We start from the raw sequence: 21574 nt of genomic DNA, 5'->3' as shown, positions 1-21574 counted from the left end.
GGTCTTATAATCAACTTTCCAAGAGAACACGCAGTACATGTCATTTTATTCCCTTGATAAACTTCTTGGGGTTTCAGTGAATGACCATGTGAGTTCTCGATGATTTTTCGCATCATTGTAGTGCCTGGATGACCAAGACGATCATGCCATAGTGTAAAATCACTAGAATTTTCCTTAATCACCAAATGTGATTCAATGGCACTTATATATGTATGATGTAGACCAGAAGAGAGTTTTGGTAATTTTTCCAATACCTTTTGTTTTCCCGATTTCTCAAGAGTAATATACATATACTTCTTTCCATCCTCAGTTGCAGACTGAGTATCAAATCCTTGAAGATATATGTCTTTAAAACTCAACAAATTCCTTTTAGAATTTGGAGAAAATAGTGCATTATTTATCGAGAATTTTGTCCCGTTGGGTAACGTGAAATGGGCTTTACCAATTCCTTCGATCAAGTCTGCAGGACCCGATATTGTATGAACAGTGATATTTGTCGGTTTTAGTTCAGAAAAATATTTTCTGTGCTTCAGAATAGTGTGCGTTGTTCCACTATCTGGTATACAAATATCTCTAGCATTGATCTTGGTTGATGTTCCATTTGTAATGTCCATTTCTGAGACAAACAAAAAGAATTAACATAAGATAATATTATTCATAAAATATTATACATCATTAGCAAACATTAAACACACAATAATTATACATAAGAAGGTGAAAAGCACACAATAATTATACATTAATCTTCCACAAACAACAATTATTTATGGTATAATTGTGGAATTTCAAGAGTCACATGATGGGCACTTAGGCTTCCGGGATAGCGGTCTCCTCGAAATCATTCACAAAGTCAGACGCATCGAGGTGCGTTGTACCCTCAGAATGTTCCGCAAAGTTTACTTCCTTTTCTTTTCCTTTGACGGACTCTTTGTATAGAGCGCAAAGGTGTGCAGGGGTACGACATAAACGAGACCAATGTCCCTTAGTACCGCATCTGAAACAAGCTTCTTCTCGCTTCTGGGAGGTATTTCCTTGGTGTTCTTTTCCCTTAGGGGTTTGCTCAGAGCGGACCCACTGGAATGACTTCCTATCTTGTGGATTGTACTTTCGTCCACGTCCACGGTAGTTTTGACGACCACGACCGCGACCCCAATAGGCTTTATTTTCCTTGACTGGTTTCTTTGCATCTAACGCGTTTGCTTCAGGAAACGGTTTTGAACCAGTTGGACGAGTCATGTGATTCTTGATCAGAAGCTCGTTGTTTTTTTCTGCTATGAGAAGCGCCACAATTAATTCTGAAAATTTGGTATATCCCCGCAACCTGTACTGTTGTTGTAGGGTGATGTGGCTCTTATGGAATGTGGTGTATGTCTTCTCAAGCATTTGAGATTCGGTGATTGTTTCACCACAATATCTCAATTTGGCCACAATCCCTAACACAGCCGAGTTGTAATTCATCACTTTGTCGAAATCTTGAAATCTCAGACTCTGCCATTCATCCCGAGCAAGTGGAAGTGTTATGTCTTTCTGATGATCAAAACGATCTTTCAGAGACTTCCATAGCTCTTTAGGATCTCTCATGTTGGCATAGTCATAAATAATACTTTCATCAAGGTGTCTTCTAAGGAAGATCACCGATTTAGCCTTTTCTTGAGGCGTTGAAGTATTAATCTCTTTAACGGTCTCGGATAGACCAAGAGATTCAAGATGAAGTTCGACATTTGTAACCCATGAAATGTAGTTGGTGCCGGTGATGTCTAGAGCGGGGAATTGGAGCTTCTCCATGTTTGCCATTGGATTTCTAAAATCAAATAATATATTAGAATTTCATAATTTTAAAATGAACCATTTATATTAATAATACACGCAATTACAAGGAGAAACAGCGCATAGAAAAGTAAACCGACATTGAGCGTAAATTCCTCAGGAGCAAATTCTCCGATAAAAAGACCGTACATAGAAGCAAAAATTAGAATTGCACATACAACCAAAAATATGCGAATCATCCTTTTTGTAATGATAAACCGTAATGGAGCGATTTGAAAATATTTGAGAGAAGATGAAATGTTTTGGATGAAGTAAATGAGTGAGAAATGAGTATATTTATAGATAAAAACACTGTTCATAGCCGTTAACTAGCCGTTTAGAAAGTAATTTTTTTTTTTTTTTTTTTTTTTTTTTTTTTTTAAAATTTATATATGACCGTTGGAGGTAAAAGAAAAACATAAGATAGAAAAAAAAATTAATCATAAACAATCAGTGAGCAATTATAAAATTTATCAATTTAAACATATATATAAATATATGTGCCTACTTAAATATATTTAGTTATCTATGGGGATAAAATTATCCGTCAAATTTGAAAGCAAAAATATTAAGGTGATCAAATCTGTAAAATAATAAATTATGATAATGCACTCAAATATAAAATAACAAGTTAAATGTTTAGGCGGTATACCGGCCATCATGGTGCCTTAAGCAACCATTGTAAAATTAACAATAAAAGGCGGGGCGGCAGGGCCGCACTCCGGTAATCATAAACAAATAAAATGGAGGCCCCACTCCGAACATAATAATCAAAAGAAAGAATTATAATAATAGAGTGATCGTGCTGATAACGTGTTATAATTATATTATATATTGTTTCATATATAAGAGGTGTCTATTTGTTTGATCATGTTACGTAAATAATAGAAAGTAGAAAAGAATAATAATCTTAATAAATGAGAAGAAGAAGTAGTATACCAAATAAGAGAGATTGATGTTATTACGTTCGAAAGGGGCGTCATAAAATGATCGCAATACAATTCCTTATATAGAAGAGGTTTCGACAATTGTTACTGTGAGTTTTAAATGATATGGGCTCCATATCAACTCTCACACGAAAGTGTTGCTGACTTTCGTAACAAAATCCTTATTTTTTCAACACCAAAATAACCCAAATCCTATAATGTTATTGGGTCGGATCCAAGGCTTTGATTTTAGGAATCGGATACGATCGTTGTTTACCTCAGTTCCCTCTCTTCTCAATCTATCCATCGAACAATGGCGTCGTCCCACTGCACGATGAGAGGCGCTGTTGGAGTACTCCTCCTCAGATTCTCCAATGGCGTCGTCTCTTCCAGATCCATTCTCAACTCCGGAAACCATCATCATCGTCGTCTTCTTCTCACCATCCCCAACTCTCTCTCGTCTCTCTCCTCAATCTCCACTCACACTACTTCCAACTTCACACATGAGCAGAAGAAGTGCACCAATCGTCAAGTCAGAAAGATTTGGATATCTTCTCCTCTTTGTATGGGTCGTCGCTCTTCCAAAATCGCTGGCCGAAAGGTTCCAATTTTCAATGATTACACAAATGCTTTACTACTGAATCCTGATTGTAAATAGTTTCAGGAATAATCGATTTAGAAGTTGTTTCTAGAGCTTGTCATTGTTGTTGCCCACCACCTGTTCGATGAAATGTCTTTGAGTTGTTTGGTAATAGATTGTGTTTTAGAAACTTGAACCTTGAAGTTTGTGGTGAATACAGGGGGCTCAAGATTCAAAGAAGGCGAAGCTATACTGTAGAATTGGCAAGGAGGTTGTATCTGCGTAAGTCTTCTTTCTCTGTGTTGCATGTTCTATGTTTAGTTTGTTGGATTCAACTTCTTTGTGTGGGTAAGGTTTATGGCAAAGACTATGCAGTGTCAGGAAAGGGGGTCCAAACCCAGTGTCGAATACAGTTCTAGCTACCATCCTTGAGAAAGCAAAAGACCTGGATGTACCCAAGGACATTGTGGAGCGTAATATTAAAAGGGCTTCTGAGAAGGGCCAAGAAGATTTTATCGAGAAGATCTATGAGGTTTATTTATGTCACAAATGCTTCAAACTCTAGTTTTGTGTTTTGATGACTCTGAAAAAAACACTTTTTTTTTAGGTGTATGGGTATGGTGGAGTTAGTATGGTAGTCGAGGTCTTAACAGACAAAATTAATCGTTCAGTGGCAGCTGTTAGATCAGTTGTTAAGGATTATGGCGGCAAAATGGCTGATTCAGGATCTGTCATGTTCAAGTTTAGACGAGTTAGGGTCGTCAACATAAAGGTCACCGAGGCTGACAAAGACCAGCTCTTTATTATTGCTCTAGATGCTGGTGCTGAGGATGTTATTGATCCCCCTAGTTATGAAGATGATACTGATGAAGATAGGGAAGAAAGGTATACACTTTTACTGTCACTGTTTTGTTTTTTTCGAGATGATTCACAAGTACATTTTTGTAATGTTTTTTTGTTTTGTTTTGTTTTGTTTCATCTGTTTCTTGTCTCTCAGGTACTACAAAATTGTAACTTCTAATGAGAACTACTCAACAGTGTTGTCCAAGCTACGTGATGAAGGAGTGAACTTTGAGCCTGACAATGGCTCTGAACTTCTCCCTCTGACTACAGTTGAGGTAGCGAACCTTTGCTCTGTACTGTTTTCCTCTGTGCCATAACCTTTTTCCTCATGCCTAATACTGATAGATTTACACCCCCAAGATATGATCCCTTGGCCTTCCATTTAAACTTGTCTTTCCCTCATATAAAAGTCACTCTTATCATTATTCATCAGTTCATTCGCTGGGAAATGTGATTACTGGGGTTGTTGCAGGTGGATGATGAGGCCATGGAACTGAACAAAGAGCTTATGCAGAAACTGCTTGAACTTGATGATGTTGACGCTGTTTATATCGACCAGAAATGAACAATACATTACAGGAAGTTTCACTTCAGATCAATCTCAGGAACTGGTTCAAGTCTGCATATATTGTGAAGAAGGAACGATGATGGTTCTGGAACACACTTACGATTCACTTCTTCTAGTTTCCATTTTGAAGCTACAAAATCAGAGATGTTACCTTGTAATTCTTAATAATTTTTCTCTTGATCATAGACTGTTAGCCAATTTATTTATAATCATCATCACAGCAATATTTGTTGGGTTTACTGTTGTATGTATAGGTTAAGCTATACATCAGAACTATGAGCCTAATGCAAGCTGTGCAGGAACTCGAACTAATCATGAAAAGTTCACATAGCTTCCTCTGTAGTCACTCTAACTGATGGAATGGCTCCTTACAAAGCTTTAGCTTCATATGAGGTTATACTAACACAGACCAAGTTCAGTCTCCCCATCTATTTACCGTTTTGCGTTGGAACTAAGAAAATCACTAAACACAAAATAGTCTTTATATTCTCACCTTGTGCTCATCTTGTGCTATCTCCCTCTTAGTTTAAACTTGTTAAAAAAAACTTGGTAAATAAAACTTGAAAAAGCAAAAAAAAAACTTGAGAGAAAATTTTATTTACACAAATATCCATTTTTGAGTTTTAATTGATTTTGTGAATATATATCCCTATTTCTAGCCCTAAAAAGCCGACTTTCTTTTCTAATAGTAAGTTTTTCTAAACTAAGAAGAATCCAATTAATTGGAAAATTAGGAACATAATTCTAAGAAGGATTATGCTTTAATAGTATAGATTATCTAGCTTCTGGGCGAACCACAATTGCTTGCTACAAGTCTTTGAAACCAAACAGCTTCTTTTCCATACACTCCCAATTTCTTCTTGAAACTTACTTGCGACATATCGCATCCCTTTTTGGCAAGTCAATAAAATCTCAAGTCCGATATTTATCCAGATTCACTGACTCTTTCGTAGCACCTATTCATCTCTCTTTAATATTTATAGCTTCATGAAAAAACTGGATGTATCATCTGTGTCAACTGCAAGGGTTTAATTGATCATGTCTTCAACCCTTTGTAGACTGCAAGGGCAAGACTGATAATCTGTGTCAACTACAAGGGCTTCGATACACGTTTATGTATGTTATTAACACGTTGTTAACCGTTCTCTACTTTGTACACTGTTCATCACTATCGGTTGATGGTCTAACTCTACAAGACCGTTTCTGATCTGTTTCAGAATTTATGTTATAACCTCAACTTCACATACATTCGGCCTGATCTCGCATGATTTACCATATATTTCTCATCAAAGATCACATCTCTACTATACACCCTAATGAATTTAAACCGGTTGAATTTGGAGTAATAAATAAAGAATGGCATGGTGCCAGTCCTGAGATATTCGGGGTCTAATACAAAATAAAAATATTTGGGTCCTAAATAGTTCATAAAAATTAAATTTAAATAGCAAACTTAACCTGAAACATAATGTTGCTTTATTAGTTTTTTTTCTCATGAAAACAAAAAAAACAGTATTTAAGATTTATTTGTTTTTGCATTTTAAACTGGTTCCACAGCTTGTGAATTCTAGCATTTCACTTCTTCAAAAAATTATGTTACTACATTAATACTAACAATAAATCAAATAAACAGACTCTAAAAGTCTTAAAAAATCCTAAGCCCCATACATTTTGAATCATAGGAATGGGGTCAGAATCGGGGTCTGCATGGAGTGAAAAAAACATAGAATGCAGCTCTCCCTTACGAGCGGAAGAAAAAAAAACAGTAGATAAGTTGAAAGAGAACTAGAAAATAGATATAAAAATATAAAAAGTGGTTGGGATATAGACTTAATTACGTCATAAACAAAAAATAATGCAATTATAACTAAATTATATTAAATTATACTCATCCCTATACCAATGCATGATATTTTAGTTTTTTTTTTCTATACAAAAGATTGGCATTCTACTTTCAACTAATGCATTTTGTTTTCAAAATAAAATATAAATCAAAATGTAAAAAAATGTAAGTGCTTGGATTCTATTGAAAATTAAATAAAACTTTAAACTAACTAAAAGTAAAACCAAAAAGTAATCGACAATAATAAATATTTTTTTTTTTAATATTGTGTGAACAACCATAAGCATAATGTACTTGTACCCAGAGGGAGTATTTAAGTATCGCCGACACAAACACAACGGTGTGAAAACAAGCACACTTAACACATGGTGCAACTCTCCCTTCACGATTTCGTTGTCAAAGAATTGATCGCTGCAAAAAAAGGAATGGATCAACGTGCTCGAACAAAAGGAAAACTGTAGTAATTTGATTGGTCTTGCATGGCAATCATGACGAAATCAGTACCAACTTGTTAGGGGTTTTTACCAAAACTAACCCACAACTTGATTTTAATTCCAAACCTATACCCAAACTTGAATCAAATGCAAAACTAACCTAAAAGCCTAGTGAAATTACAGCTCAGCCCCTTGTGACCAAACAAAAAAACAGAAGCCATTTTTACGAATATAGCCCCAGTAAATCGTCTGAGTCGTCTGAGATATTGGAAGTCGTCTGGACGACTGAAGTGTAAGTCGTCTGGACGACTGAAGTGTAAGTCGTCTGGTACCAGTTTATTTTAAAAATAATTTATAAATCTTGTAAAAAAATATTTTGATTCGTAAAAAATAAAAATCAAGTAATTATAAACAGTTTTAACTGATATAAATTAAGATATGATAAAATTGATTTGTTTTGAAGATATATGAGTGGAAGTAGTGAATCATGAAATACTTTGGTTTAGGAGTTTGGCAAACATATGTTGTAGTATTGTTAGGGCTAGATTTTGGAAAACTAAAATGTTTTTTTCAAAAATTAGTTTTCACCTATATGTGTTTATTTCTGTGTATAGTAAACACTTTTCAAGTTTGATTTGGTTTTATGAAGTGTTTAATTAGATAATTAAGTTTATTTCTGTGTATAGTAAACAACAAAAATGTAATGTTCATCATTCTAAAACTCTCCAACCTCTCTCTAATCTCTTTGACTTGAAAACACCAAACTTTATATGAATTTTTCAGTTTTGTCTCATGTATTTCTTACTAATCTATCTCTTTTGCAGGTTTTTAATCAAATGGTACTCATCTTCCACTAATTTAGAGGTAGATCTATTAATTTTAGATAAGTATTTTTGTGTGTTCTATAAATGTAGATTTATCTAATCTTCCACTCATTTTCTCTATTTTTAAGTCATTTGAACGTTTTTGAATATGCAGGTTTTTCAGATCTGGATTTGATGTGCAGGTTTTTCAGATCTGGAAGACTTCTGGGACGACTTACCTGTTAGTCGTCTGGAAGTCGTCTGGAAGTCATCTGGAAGTCTTCTGACAAAGTCATCTGGACTTCCAGGAAGTCGTCTGGACTTCCTGGAAGTCGTCTGGACTTCCAGGAAGTCGTCTGGACTTCTAGGAAGTCGTCTGGATTTTTCTGAGCGTTTTGGTAAGTTCTTATGTCTGATTTTTCTTCATTTGGTAACTTCTTGTTGTATAAAGTTCTTACTTTTTTCCCAAACTAAAACTCTCCAAACCCACTCTAATCTCTTTGACTTGAAAACACCAAACTTTATATGAATTTTTCAATTTTGTCTCATGTCTTTGTTACTAATCTATTTTTTTTTTGCAGGTTTTTAATTATTTGGTACTCATCTTCCACTAATTTAAAGGTAGATCTATTATTTTTAGATATGTATTTTTGTGTGTTCTGTAAAGGTAGATTTATATAATCTTCCACTCATTTTTTTCTGTTTTTAAGCCATTTGAACGTTTTTGAATATGCAGGTTTTTCAGATCTGGATTTAATATGCAGGTTTTTCAGATCTGGAAAACTTCTGGGACGACTTACTTGTTAGTCGTCTGGAAGTCATCTGGAAGTCGTCTGGAAGTCGTCTGGACTTCCTAAAAGTCGTCTGGACTTCCTGTAAAGTCGTCTGGACTTCCAGTAAAGTCGTCTGGAAGTCGTCTGAACTTCCTAAAAGTCTTCTGGCAAAGTCGTCTGAACTTCCTGGAAATCGTCTGGACTTCTTAGAAGTCGTCTGAACTTCTTAAAAGTTGTCTGGTCTTGTCTACTCAAGTGGAATCCAAGCTTGTCTTTGTAGATGAATGATCTATAATAGTTTTGTTTGTGATCTGTTTTATGAATTGCATGTATACTCTTTTAGTTGTGAATTTTTTGTAAAATCAGTAATAATGTTTTCCAAGATGTATTAAATGTGCTAACAATGTGTTTACACATTTACAAATCAATGAAATAATAGACTTCAGTAGCCTTTTTCTTATCTTTGGATCTCTCATATGCAATAATAAACTCCAATGGCCTTTTTCTCATCTTAATAAACAAGAATGTTGGTAAGAGATGGAAACAAACAATAGTAACTAGTCAAAGCATATCATATTTTTTATAAGTTTGCATTGAAAAACTTAGTCAAATTTAGTAAAACTAAGGGAGAGAACATATTTTGTAAATATGAGTTTTACATATCTTGAAGTTACTTATCACTCTTAAAAATACAAGTTATTCAAAAACTAACGTAGAAGACTTAAAAACTAGTGGAGAAGACGCGGACGACTTCAATCTAAGTTGTCTAGACGACTAAACTATATGTCGTCTGGTCAACGCAGAGGTTATTTTTGCAATTGACTTTGAAATCTGTTATTTCGGACGACTGAAAGTTAAGTCGTCTACTATTGTTTGGTTAAAAAAAAAACTCCAAAAAAGCTAGACGACTTACATTTCAGTCGTCAGAGGTTAGTTTTGCATTTGACTGGATTATTTCAGAAGTTTGACTTTTTGGACGACTTACGTTTCAGTCGTCTAGTGAAAATTAAAATAATAATATTTTTTTAAAAGTAGACGACTTAAAGTTAAGTCGTCATAGGTTAGTTTTGCAATTGAAAAAAAAAACTTCAAGATTTAATTATATACAGACGACTTATAATTCAGTCGTCCACGAGACGACTGAAATGTAAGTCGTCCAGGATTTACGAGGTTTGACCAGAATCTCGGAAAAAAATCCTGGACGACTTACAATTAAGTCGTCTGGTGGACGACTGAATTATAAGTCGTCTGTGTATAATTAAATCTTGAAGTTTTTTTTTTCAATTGCAAAACTAACCTATGACTACTTAATTGTAAGTCGTTTACTTTAAAAAAAATATTATTATTTTAATTTTCGCCAGACGACTGAAATGTAAGTCGTCTGGGGAAGTCAAACTTCTGAAATTATCCAGTCAAATACAAAACTAACCTATGACGACTGAAATGTAAGTCGTCTAGGTTCTTTGGAATTTTTTTTGAAACCAAACAATAGTAGACGACTTAACTTTCAGTCGTCTCAGGTTACAGATTTCAAAGTCAATTGCAAAAATAACCTCTGCGTTGACCAGACGACTTCCAGGTAAGTCGTCTACAGCCAGACGACTGAAAGGTAAGTCGTCTACAGCCAGACGACTTCCCAAGTAAGTCGTCTAACGAACAGATCTGGAAAAAAACTCGATGTCATACCTTAAATTAGTGAGATAAGTTCCTTAGCATACATAAGGCTTCTCCAAGCACACAGAATCACAAACGGAAGTCACCCACCCATAATCGTTAGCTTCTATGACTCTATGAACCATGAAAATTTTAGAATCAAAATCTTGAGTTTTTTTAGCTCATTGTGGAGAGAAAGTGAGAGATATGTTGTGTTTAGGTCACAAGAATGGAAAAAGAAGAAGGGTAAATCGATTTTAGGAGCATTAAGAGCTTCAAATTGGTTGTTCATGGTGGTTGTGGTATTGATGACAATGGCAATCTTGTAATTACTTGAAGATGATGAGGGTGAGAGAGTAAAAATGTCATTTTCGAAAAAAAAAATAAAAAAAAAATGGATGGCATTTTCGTAAATTATATGAACTTGTGGGGTGAATAGGGCAAAACCAATTTTCAAAAAAAAAGGAGGTTAGTTTTGTGTTTGACTTTAAGTTATAGGTCAATTTTGCAAAAATTCCAACTTGTTATAGGCATTTTGAACGCTCAATATTTATATATATATACGATTTAGTCATTTACTATTGTTTGTCAAGAGTTTTGACATAGAACATAAATCATTGCAACTACTGTATCAACTCGCCCAAAAACCTAGTAAACAAAAATAATTATTAGGTATCTAACTAAAACTAAAAAAACTTGATATTGTTTCAAAAAAAAAACTTGATATACAAATTTGATTTTAGTGACGTTATTTATAAGCAATTTAATATACTAGGTAGGATAAATTAAACACTATACAGCCTTATTAACAAATACAAATAAAAGGTGTATATTTTTAAAATATACAGCCTTATAAGAATAAATGAATGTGCACATGATTAAAAATATGTTGAATACCAAATTTCTTCGTCTTCTTTTCTTTGACGCGAGATCCAAAAGAAAAATCTGTCCCATATAAAACTAATTAAACATCTATATATTTTCCCGACGACTTCATTTGAACAATAAATCTTTTTTATATATATATTCTAAATAGCAATTGACTTCAGTTTTGTACGCTTCTCTATCGAACCTAACCCAAATATACCGTCTCACACAAATTTGTTCATCTCTACTAAAATTTGATTGGCTAAATGAGGTTATGGAAGCCGTCGATAAGAAACAAAATAATAACGATGTAGGCGAGGTAGCTAGTTTTTGAGGTGAAACACGGCATTAAATTTGTATACATGAAGTAAATTTGTCGATCCAAACTATGCAGGATAAGCTCAAACAATGAACATTTATAAGCTTTATAAATGAACAAGTATAAGAAATAAATATAAGATTCTTCTAACTGAAACAAAGCAATAGGATGACTCATAATATACTTTTATGTGAAATTTATAAGAGTTTGTAATACCGTTCGCGATCTCATTAACGCTGCGTGGTTCAAGCAATTGGTCGCGACTTATTAATTTAGGCATCTAAATTATAAACTACATTCAGATACTGTATCATAATTTGAAAAGAAAATTAAGCGAGGATTGAAAATGACATGAAAGAGAATTGTGTGTAGCAGGGGACACGCTCCTGAGTGAGATAATCCGACCAATCAAAATTTCAAATGCGTCTATGTAAAGTCTTTGTCTTTATTTTCTTTCCAAACTTAGAAAAAGCAAAATAATAGTTAGACAAAAAAATAGTTAGACAAAAAAAGGAAGAAAAGAATATACCAACAGTAATGCACACGAATGATCAGTTTGATTCATGCATACGTGACGTTGCCTTTTACAAATTTTGTAACCCACTAATAAAACCCAAATAGGAAAATACTGTTCAATAAGATCCCTAAAATTTCGGTTAGATGGTTTTCTATAAGTCATAGCAAAATCAGTTTTGACAGAGTGGGAATCTCTTCGATCGGGTTGCTTTTTTAGAGGTCATTTTTTATTTAATGACGAACATACACGTGATGGTTTTGGAATACTAATTTGGTGTTTTCCAATAATTTTTGAACGCTGAACTCAGACAAAACCCACATGATTTGATTTGTACCCAAATGTAGTCGGAGAAAAAAGAGTGAAAACATATCTGAGATACCTTAAGCTGATTTATATTGTTACCAACTTTTGCGTTAGTTAACTTCAAATGTCGACCATGGGAATACCAATGTAAAACAATTAATGTATTGTCGAGCTTGTACTCTTCTGATTTATTTTTAATCTTTCATTTACCTTAGGTGTATTGATCTTTATCTACTAGCACGTACAAGCAATATAAATAACTTTTTTTTGAAACACTGCGATATAAATAACTTAACACTTGCTTTCAGTAAACCACTACTACATACTCATTACATTTAAATGACTAAACCACCCAAAAATATTAATAACACAAAGTTTAACTATATGTGAACAATCGAATGCAAGATAAAAAAAAAAAGAAACAAGGAAAGCTTGTGTTGTTTACACTTTATATAATTCCGTTAGCGGAAGTATTTACTAATCTAAGGTTGTACTTGGAGATAAAGTACGCATATGAAACTATTGAGAGAAGGAATCAAAATATAAATTTCTTTTCCAAGAAAATCTTACTAATGATTCCACAACAAGCTTTCTTGGAAAAGTTGGTCAAACAGTACTGGATCTTTTTCGGTAGCATCTAGCCATGGAGGCATCCCGACCAATACTTCCAACGAGTCGAACAACGCAAAATCTTTACTTAACTCATTGTCTAGAGTCGGCAACTCCACTATTTCTCCTAGCTCCTCTGAGAGCGTAGACGTAGTGGGTGAGGACGACGCCTTGTCGCTCGTCTCAGTCTCACATCTAGTTTGAGATGGCGTTTCATCCTCGAGATGAAGCGATGGTGTTTTGAATTCCATAAATGCGGCCTTTGTTGCTGCGGCCTGGATGTCGGCTGGGCTGAGCGAGACAGGTCGTGGCAGAGAGTTAGTGAGCTCTGGAAAGTTAAGGATTGCTGAGCTTCCTTTGATACTCAGCGCCGCAACATCGTGCGCACGAGCTGCCATCTCCGCCGTGGGGAAAGTCCCGAGCCAGATTCTTGATTTTTTACGAGGCTCTCGAATCTCCGACACCCATTTGCCCCAGCTTCTCATGCGAGCCCCGCGATATACCACTGCGGAGGTCTCCTTTTTCTTTTTGGTGGAGGAACGTTCGGTGTCCTCACCATTAGAAGCCACCATGTTCTCTTGGTTTTGATGTGAGAATGTTGTACGAATTGTGTACCAAAGTGTACAATAAGAATTAGTTGAAAGCCAGGGACAATAGTGAGTGTCGGTTGTTTGAACTGTGATGATATGAACGACTCATTTTTGTTATGTTTCTTGTTTTCAATTACTTCAAATACTATATAGAGTTAGCATGTGTCTGTGTGGGCTCGCATAAGAGAGGTAATGTGGGGGTATTGATTTCGAGTTATATAATTATTTATACGCTGTAAATTTCGGATGAACTTTGATTTACTGTTTTGACGATATGAAATATTGAAATTAGCATCTGTGTAAATCTGCGGAAAGAAAACATCCATGTATAGAGGAGATTTGACGATCGATATGAAATATTGAAATTAGCCTCTGTGTAAATTTTAATGATTCTATTAAAATTTAGCGTCATTGAATCCTAAACAATGTTATTCATAAAACTAAAATTTCAAAATATTGCACATATTCTCTAGAGATTTTTAAAATCATTACAATAGAATATTTTCAGTGTGAATTTTTTATCTTTACAAATTCAGCAAATTTCTAGATTATAAAAATCAAAACCGCACGTGAATACAATTCCCGCTAACCCCTTTAAAGTTCCATTTTTTTTGTTTTTGTCAACAATTTTAGTTCAACTTATTCGGAATCAAAAACTATTTTTTCAAGTTGGTTTTGGATCGGTTCTGCATCACAATTGCAACATAACCCAAACACTGGTTTAGTGTCTAAACTCATCGATACGCTTCTTCTTCTCTCTCTCTCCTGGGAAAATTTTGCTGCCGTAAAGATCTTACCGGCGCAGAGTTTGCAGGCCGCCGAGTCAGGTTATAATCCTCTCCTTATAATCTTCCGCATTTTCATGACTTTTTTAGCAGTTGTAAATTTTCGAGAGTCGCACACCAGATGTTCGATAAAATGCCCAACTGAACTTTAAACACAATCTCTTACCATTACTTGACATTGTTCTTCCTTGGTACCTTCTTCCCTGCAGGTTGCATAGGATGTTGTTGTTATAGTCATGAGCAGAATCGTGAAACACCCGGTCATCGCTCTTTTGGATTCCGGCACTCCGTTTAAGGAAGTGCGGCAAATCCACGCCAAGCTCGTAGTCGACGGGACGCTCAACGATGACCATCTCGTGGGTCAGTTCGTAAAGGCGGTGGCTTTGAGCGATCAGAAACACTTAGACTACGCGAATCAGATCCTGGATAGGTCTGATAAGCCTACATTGTTTGCTCTCAACTCTATGATCAGAGCACATTGTAAAAGCCCTGTTCCAGAGAAAAGCTTCGATTTTTACAGAAAGATACTTCATTCCGATCTTAAACCGGATAATTACACTGTCAACTTCTTGGTTCAGGCCTGTACCGGGATGGGTATGCGTGAGACAGGGCTTCAAGTTCACGGTACGACCATAAGACGCGGTTTTGACAATGACCCGCATGTCCAAACCGGGTTGATCTCTTTGTACGCTGAGCTAGGGTGTCCGGATTCTTGCCACAAGGTGTTTGACTCGGTTCCTTGTCCGGACTTCGTGTGTCGGACGGCGATGGTCACGGCCTGTGCGAGATGCGGGGATGTTGGTTTCGCGAGGAAGTTGTTTGAGGAGATGCCGGAGAAAGACCCCATTGCATGGAACGCTATGATCTCTGGCTATGCTCAGGTCGGAGAATCGAGGGAAGCTCTGGACTTGTTTCATCTGATGCAGCTGGAAGGTGTGAAAGTGAACGCGGTTTCTATGATCTCCGTTTTATCCGCTTGTACTCAGTTGGGAGCTTTGGACCAAGGGAGGTGGGCTCATTCTTACATAGAGAGAAACAAAATCAAAATCACTGTGAGGCTTGGGACAACGTTGGTCGACTTGTACGCAAAATGCGGCGACATGAACAGAGCTATGGAAGTGTTCTGGGGCTTGGAAGAGAAGAATGTGTACACGTGGAGCAGCGCCCTGAACGGGTTTGCCATGAATGGGTTCGGAGAGAAATGTCTCGAGCTTTTCTCTCTTATGAAACGAGATGGTGTTACTCCAAACGCTGTCACGTTCGTCTCGGTTCTAAGAGGTTGCAGTGTGGTTGGTTTGGTAGATGAAGGGCAGAGACATTTTGATTCGATGAGGGATGAGTTTGGGATTGAGCCTCAGCTTGATCACTACGGCTGCTTAGTTGATTTGTATGCTCGTGCAGGTCACTTAGAAGAAGCAGTCGGGATCATCCAGCGTATGCCAATGAAGCCTCACGCTGCTGTATGGAGCTCTGTGCTCCACGCATCTAGAATGTACAAGAATCTCGAACTTGGTGTCCTTGCATCTAAAAAAATGCTCGAGCTAGAGACGACGAATCACGGGGCTTATGTCATGTTATCAAACATCTATGCAGAGTCAGACAATTGGGAGAACGTTAGTCATGTTAGACAGTCGATGAAATCTAGAGGAGTTAGAAAGGAACCAGGGTGCAGTGTAATGGAGGTCAACGGAGAAGTCCATGAGTTCTTTGTCGGAGATAAATCGCACCCGAGGTATACAGAGATCGAGTCGTTTTGGAAGGAGATCTCGAGGAGGCTGAGACTTGCTGGGTATAAAGCAGACACGAGCCCGGTTATGTTTGACATAGATGAAGAGGAGAAAGAGGATGCTTTGTGTCTACATAGCGAAAAGGCAGCGATTGCGTTTGGTATAATGAGTTTGAAAGAAGATGTCCCTATTAGGATCGTGAAGAACCTTCGAGTTTGTGGTGATTGTCATCAGGTCTCTATGATGATCTCCAAGATTTTTGACAGAGAGATCATTGTGAGAGACAGAAACAGGTTCCACCATTTCAAAGACGGTCGCTGTTCTTGCAATGGCTTTTGGTGAATCTTGTTTTGATATTCTATAATGTTTTATACTTTTGATAACTGGAACTTGATAAATTTAAAGAAATTGCTTGAAATACGATAGGAGTACAAGAGATACATCTTGAAGTGTACCAAGAAGATGCATCATTAGTGATGAGCTTGATAGATATGTAACGTGCATAGTATAGATTCAAGCATTCAATTTAGGAATGGTTGCTCGTCGTCGGCGAGTGGGGCATCTGAACGGTCAATGAGGACGTTCTCGTAGATGAATCCTGCAAGTCCACCACCGATCAACGGTCCAACCCAATATACCCAATGGTCAGTCCAGTTCCCAGAGACCAAAGCAGGTCCAAATGATCTGGCCGGGTTCATTGAGGCTCCAGAGAAGGCGCCACCGGCAAGGATGTTGGCTCCGACGACGAATCCGGTGAGAAGTGGGCCTAGCCCATCAAGGGAGCCTTTCTTGGGATCCACCATCGTGGCGTAGACAGTGAAGAGAAGTGAGAATGTTAAGATGATCTCCCATATGATACCCTGGGTGTAACTGATTCCACTTGCCAAAGTGTGAACCGGAGTTCCCTAATCACAAAACGTAATAATGTCAAACTAGGTAAAATGCATAATCTTTTAAAAAACGTTTTATCACGTATGATTTACATAGCATCATGTGTTTAAATTGTGTATTTTATTTTATACATTTAACTTGAATTGAGATTGTTAAAAGTATTTTAAAAATATACTTATAGAACATATTAGTTTTTAATATTTTGGTTTCTAATCTTATATATTAAAAGAGAAGTCATGACTTCTTTCATGTGTGATTTTTTTTTTTAATTTGGACCATCACTTAAAATTTTTATTAAATGCATTTTATTAAGACTAATAATACATATAATCTTTAAAATACTTTAATCATAATATCTTTTGATATCTTTTTATTTTGAATATAAAATTATTTATTTTAAAAATCTAACAACTCTGTTTTAAAAGATTTTTACAAGATTTTCATTTTCGAAATTATATTTAAATATTTTTCACTAATTTTGAAATTAGTTTGAAATATTATTATATATTAATAAATCCAATAATCGTTTATAAAATAAAAAATAAAAATTCTGTAATATTTTATATATTATATAATCATAATCAATCATATTAAAAAAAAATTATTATATTGAGCTAAGTACAATAAAATTGTATTAAATTTATAAATTTTATTTTCATAAGTATAAAATATTTATGTTCAAAAATAAAATCTAATACGTTGGTAAGATGGGTTAAGCAAAATATATAATACATGTATAAAAATTAACATGTATTTCTTTAAAGCTTATAATATAAAATCGCTATAACTACTTTAATCATAATATATTTTCATTTTAAATATATATATATTTATATATTATATTTAAAAATTCTAATAAATCTGTGTAAAAGTATTTTAACAATAATTTAATATATTTTAAGTTATCGTTTATAAAATGAAAAATAAATAAATTATATCCTATTTATCCACTTTATAGTCTCATGTTAAAAGTATATTCAATTGATAAATTTATAAATTTTATTTTCATAAATATAAATTATTTATTTTAAAAATATAATATGATGATAGAACGGTTTAAAATTAACAAACTTTATAATACATGTCTAAAAATTAACATATCTTAGACTTATGTATATACAATAATATATTATCTAAAATAAATAAGCATAAAAAATATTAGTAAAAATAAATACAATTTTGAAACACGGGTCAGAATTTAGCATAAATTAAATACAAAATACTTTTCAAATATGTTTTCTCATGAATATATTAATTTGCTTAATAACTAAATGCAAATACAATAAAATAAATATATAATAAGAATTGAAAATACATACGGTTTTAACCAAATGATTAATTATAACATGTAAATTATAAAATTATTATATTTGAAATAGTTATATAAACATTTAAGTATATGATTAATGTTTAAAAAATATACCACTAATGTTTAAAAATAATAATTTATGTATAAAAAAAAGTAAAAACAAACACCCGCGCGGTTGCGCGGGTCAAAATCTAGTGTCAGATTAAAATACTAAAGAATAAAACCATGTGAAATATGAATTATTGGGTTATAATTTGTATTTGTATTAGCATGTATGCTAATAATACGTGTTAAACTATATTAATTAACGTTTTATTAATTTTGGTGATATTAAACGTACCATTCCTCCAGTGAGGTAACTTAGGAGGAAGCAGGCTGCGGAGGAGGCCAACAGCTGATCGATCCAATAGAGGAATGCGCGGAAGACACTGATGTGACCTCCGAAAAGTAGGCCGATGGTGACAGCGGGGTTGAGGTGGCCACCGGAGATATGGCCCGCAGATATCATGACCGCCACTACAAGGGCATGAGCCACCGCGACCGCCAAAAGTCCGACCAATGTGTTTCCGACTAAGCTGTCTATACCATGAATAAAATATAAACAACATAAGCCATAGATTTGAGAAGCAGAATGATTAAAAATACCAATGTAAATTGACTTGGATTAGATTTGCGTGTACATAGCCAGTAACTAACTTGGTATGACCAAATTGTAACAAAGAACATGAATATAATGTGTTGTAAAATAATTTACCTGTGGCCATGGCGGATCCGACGCCGGCGAAAACAAAGAAAAATGTGGTGATGAATTCGACAATGAGAGCTTTGATGCAGTCTGGCTGAGCCGCCTCGCGGTGGTTCCCCAAGTCGATCTTCTTCATGGTTTTGAAATAAATCTAAACCAGAGAAATATTCTTGGATGGTTCTGGTTGATGTTGAGCGTTAATACATCGGAGCGGCTTTTAATGAGTTCGTTTTGGTCAAACAAAATAAAGCGAGAACTGAGAAGAAAATGCTAAGGGAGCACATGGACACAATTATTGTATGATGAATGATTGATATGAGTCGAAAGTTGACTTGTATGATGTTCTTTAGTGAGATGTGCGATGTATTACTTTCTTTAACATATCGTTTTTGGAAATTAGGTTACAGTTCGAGTCATGCTACACATTACAGTGCTCTGATTGGTGTCCTTAAAGGGTGGTACAGATTGTACCATTTTCTTATTTGTTGTATTCTTTCAGTATTACCGAAAATATTGGGACAAGTATGTTAGAGGAAGGTCTCGCCACTAGACATGAGCATGAAAACGACTAAACTAGAACCAAAGGAACCGACCCAAACTGACCATTCTTAGATGGTTCAGTTTGGACTTGAGTTGGCTAAAATAACTGAATAGAACATTGTTGATCTGAATTTGGCCGATTTTTATAGATGAAAATTTGATACTAGGTTATTTGAAATACCAAGACAAATTGACGATTATAAGAAAGTATTGAATTCAGTTGAACAAAATCTAGATCGTCAGAAAACGATTCTTAAACTATGAGAGAAGCGATAAGCCAAGTTGCTAAAAAACAGCCCAAGAAAGAAAATACACATAAGTCTTTTTTCCTTGTACATTTCTATTCACATAAAATTGTGCTTTATTAATCAGTCTCGCCTAACCCTGTACTTTTCTCATTTAAGTTCCTTAACATTTTCAACTTAGCAATTCATTTCTAAGTGTTTGTTTAAGATTAGGAAGCATCCTTTGAACTCATCTAATTATGTACTTTCTTTATTTACTATCGCCACCAAATGAACGTGAAGCATCCTTAGAATGCTTAGGCTTTCCTTGACATTTCACATTGTTTTCTTTGGATTGGTCCATATGGATTTGTCTCCAGCCATGCACTCGGCCTGGTTCTTGACCGTGGGTTCATGGTCGGACAGAGTGATAGAATTTGTCGACCATATTGTCTTTTTGCTTGGCCAAATCCAAAATTTTCTCAACCAAATCCTTCTCTTCCTCATCAAAATCACTTGTCCAAAGGTAAGTGTACTGAACTATTCTCACTCACAGCTCTAGTCACCTAAATCTTCTTATGAGCAGTAATTTAAACTTTCAAACTCGTATATGATTATTTATGTGGACATGAAGCTTTTGATCTCAGAGTCTTGGATTGCTATATTTATTACTAGGCCTCTTTTTTCATTGCCACTCCTTTAGTGTCGGCTATTACTTGAGCTAGTTGAGTGTCCATAACTTTCACATGAGATGCAATAGTTCATCGTTTTTTGCTTAAATACCTTTATATTGCATCCACCTTGGAGTTCATTTCTCTCATTCTTTTTTCAAACTTACACATTTTCTTCTCCCTGACCTTAAAATAGTTTCTTGATAATTAGGTGGTTCTTATCTTCTTTAGAGACCAAGCAGCTTTTTGAAAAATGATTTGCTTAAGCACAAACTTGATGAGAAATGTTTTTTGATGAATACAAATTTAATATTCATTCCAAAAAAAATTTATCTATCTATTCAAACAAACCCACGATACTAAGTTAAATAAAGACATTATTAACTGAAAATAATTTCATCAGCCGCCGTCGTCTTCCTTGGCCAGATCCTCGCTTCTCTAGCGTTCGGCGCTCCTCGCCATCGCCAGGAGAGGCTCCCTTCGCTATCATTTACCTTTGTTTGACATCTTTCACGCTTTTCAATCAACATATATGGATCTAGTGATATTGTAGTGTCTTAGCGTTCTCTGGTGTTAGGGGTGGTGTTTTTCAACAGCAAGGTTATGTGTTATTTTTCTATCTCTGTAACGGAGGTCGCTGGAGAATCTTATGTTCTATAGCTACTCAAAAGGCTGTTGTGGAGTTGGAGCGTTTGATGCTTAATATTCTTGCCTGGGCCATGATCTTCTCTGCTATAATGATGGAGGCTCCGTATTTGTTCGATCAATGGTGCGGGTATCCCGCTTGTACTCTTGATATCATATATCCAGATTTGATCTCTTAGTTTCTTGGCGGTGTTTGGTTTGTCGTATCACATCGGAGCTTCACCTGGTTTTGGTTGTGTCTTGCCGTATTTGACGGCATGGAGCGGCATATGCTTTTGGAGTTTAAGGATTGTTCTCTTCTTCAGTTTCTCTGTTTGTTATCTTTAGTCGTGCAAATGGTTCTGTTTCTATTTGAGGTGGTCTTGAAGTGAAAATGGTTTCAATCGTTTGTTGTTGATGGAGGTCTGCAATGGCCTCGGGCTATCAAAGAATCGTCTCAATTTGAGACGGTCATGCATCTTTGGTAGGGTGTTCAGTTATCTAGTGATCTATCGAGTGTTCTCTACTATGTCTCGCCTCTCACTCTTAGGCGTTTCAGTGGTCTTGCTTTACTGAAATTTGTTGCGACTGTCAGAACTGGTGGGATTGATTTCATGGAGCCAG

The 21574-nt window shown here is 35.3% G+C and overlaps 5 protein-coding genes across 5 annotated transcripts; 2 read left to right on the top strand and 3 right to left on the bottom strand.

The window, feature by feature from the left end:
* Positions 1–807: 807 nt before the first annotated feature.
* On the bottom strand, positions 808–1794 carry LOC125608205. Its single transcript, XM_048778182.1, has one exon. The coding sequence runs from the start codon at positions 1792–1794 to the stop codon at positions 808–810; it is 987 nt and encodes a 328-aa protein (XP_048634139.1).
* A 1169-nt stretch (positions 1795–2963) lies between these two features.
* LOC106446808 (probable transcriptional regulatory protein At2g25830) lies at positions 2964–4906 on the top strand. The gene is made up of 6 exons (XM_013888611.3): positions 2964–3333; positions 3533–3594; positions 3688–3844; positions 3920–4197; positions 4310–4430; positions 4628–4906. The coding sequence occupies exons 1-6, from the start codon at positions 3046–3048 to the stop codon at positions 4718–4720; spliced, it is 999 nt and encodes a 332-aa protein (XP_013744065.2). The 5' UTR covers positions 2964–3045; the 3' UTR covers positions 4721–4906.
* Positions 4907–10795: 5889 nt separating this feature from the next.
* Positions 10796–13847, bottom strand: LOC106449987 (ethylene-responsive transcription factor ERF042-like). Its single transcript, XM_048777755.1, has one exon. It carries the CDS (start codon positions 13414–13416, stop codon positions 12805–12807), a length of 612 nt encoding a protein of 203 aa, XP_048633712.1. The 5' UTR covers positions 13417–13847; the 3' UTR covers positions 10796–12804.
* Positions 13848–14064: 217 nt separating this feature from the next.
* On the top strand, positions 14065–16364 carry LOC106446810 (putative pentatricopeptide repeat-containing protein At5g40405). The gene is made up of 2 exons (XM_013888612.3): positions 14065–14261; positions 14429–16364. The coding sequence occupies exon 2, from the start codon at positions 14456–14458 to the stop codon at positions 16286–16288; it is 1833 nt and encodes a 610-aa protein (XP_013744066.2). The 5' UTR covers positions 14065–14261; positions 14429–14455; the 3' UTR covers positions 16289–16364.
* Positions 16341–19234, bottom strand: LOC106446811 (aquaporin TIP4-1). Its single transcript, XM_013888613.3, has 3 exons — positions 18901–19234; positions 18487–18725; positions 16341–16851 (listed from the first exon to the last, which is right to left on the bottom strand). The coding sequence occupies exons 1-3, from the start codon at positions 19025–19027 to the stop codon at positions 16468–16470; spliced, it is 750 nt and encodes a 249-aa protein (XP_013744067.1). The 5' UTR covers positions 19028–19234; the 3' UTR covers positions 16341–16467.
* Between the last annotated feature and the right edge of the window lie 2340 nt (positions 19235–21574).

This window comes from Brassica napus, chromosome A4 (assembly GCF_020379485.1).
Source record: "Brassica napus cultivar Da-Ae chromosome A4, Da-Ae, whole genome shotgun sequence".
Lineage (NCBI taxonomy): Eukaryota > Viridiplantae > Streptophyta > Magnoliopsida > Brassicales > Brassicaceae > Brassica > Brassica napus.
Note: the sequence above shows the minus strand (reverse complement) of the source record. Positions and strands in the feature narration are given on the sequence as shown.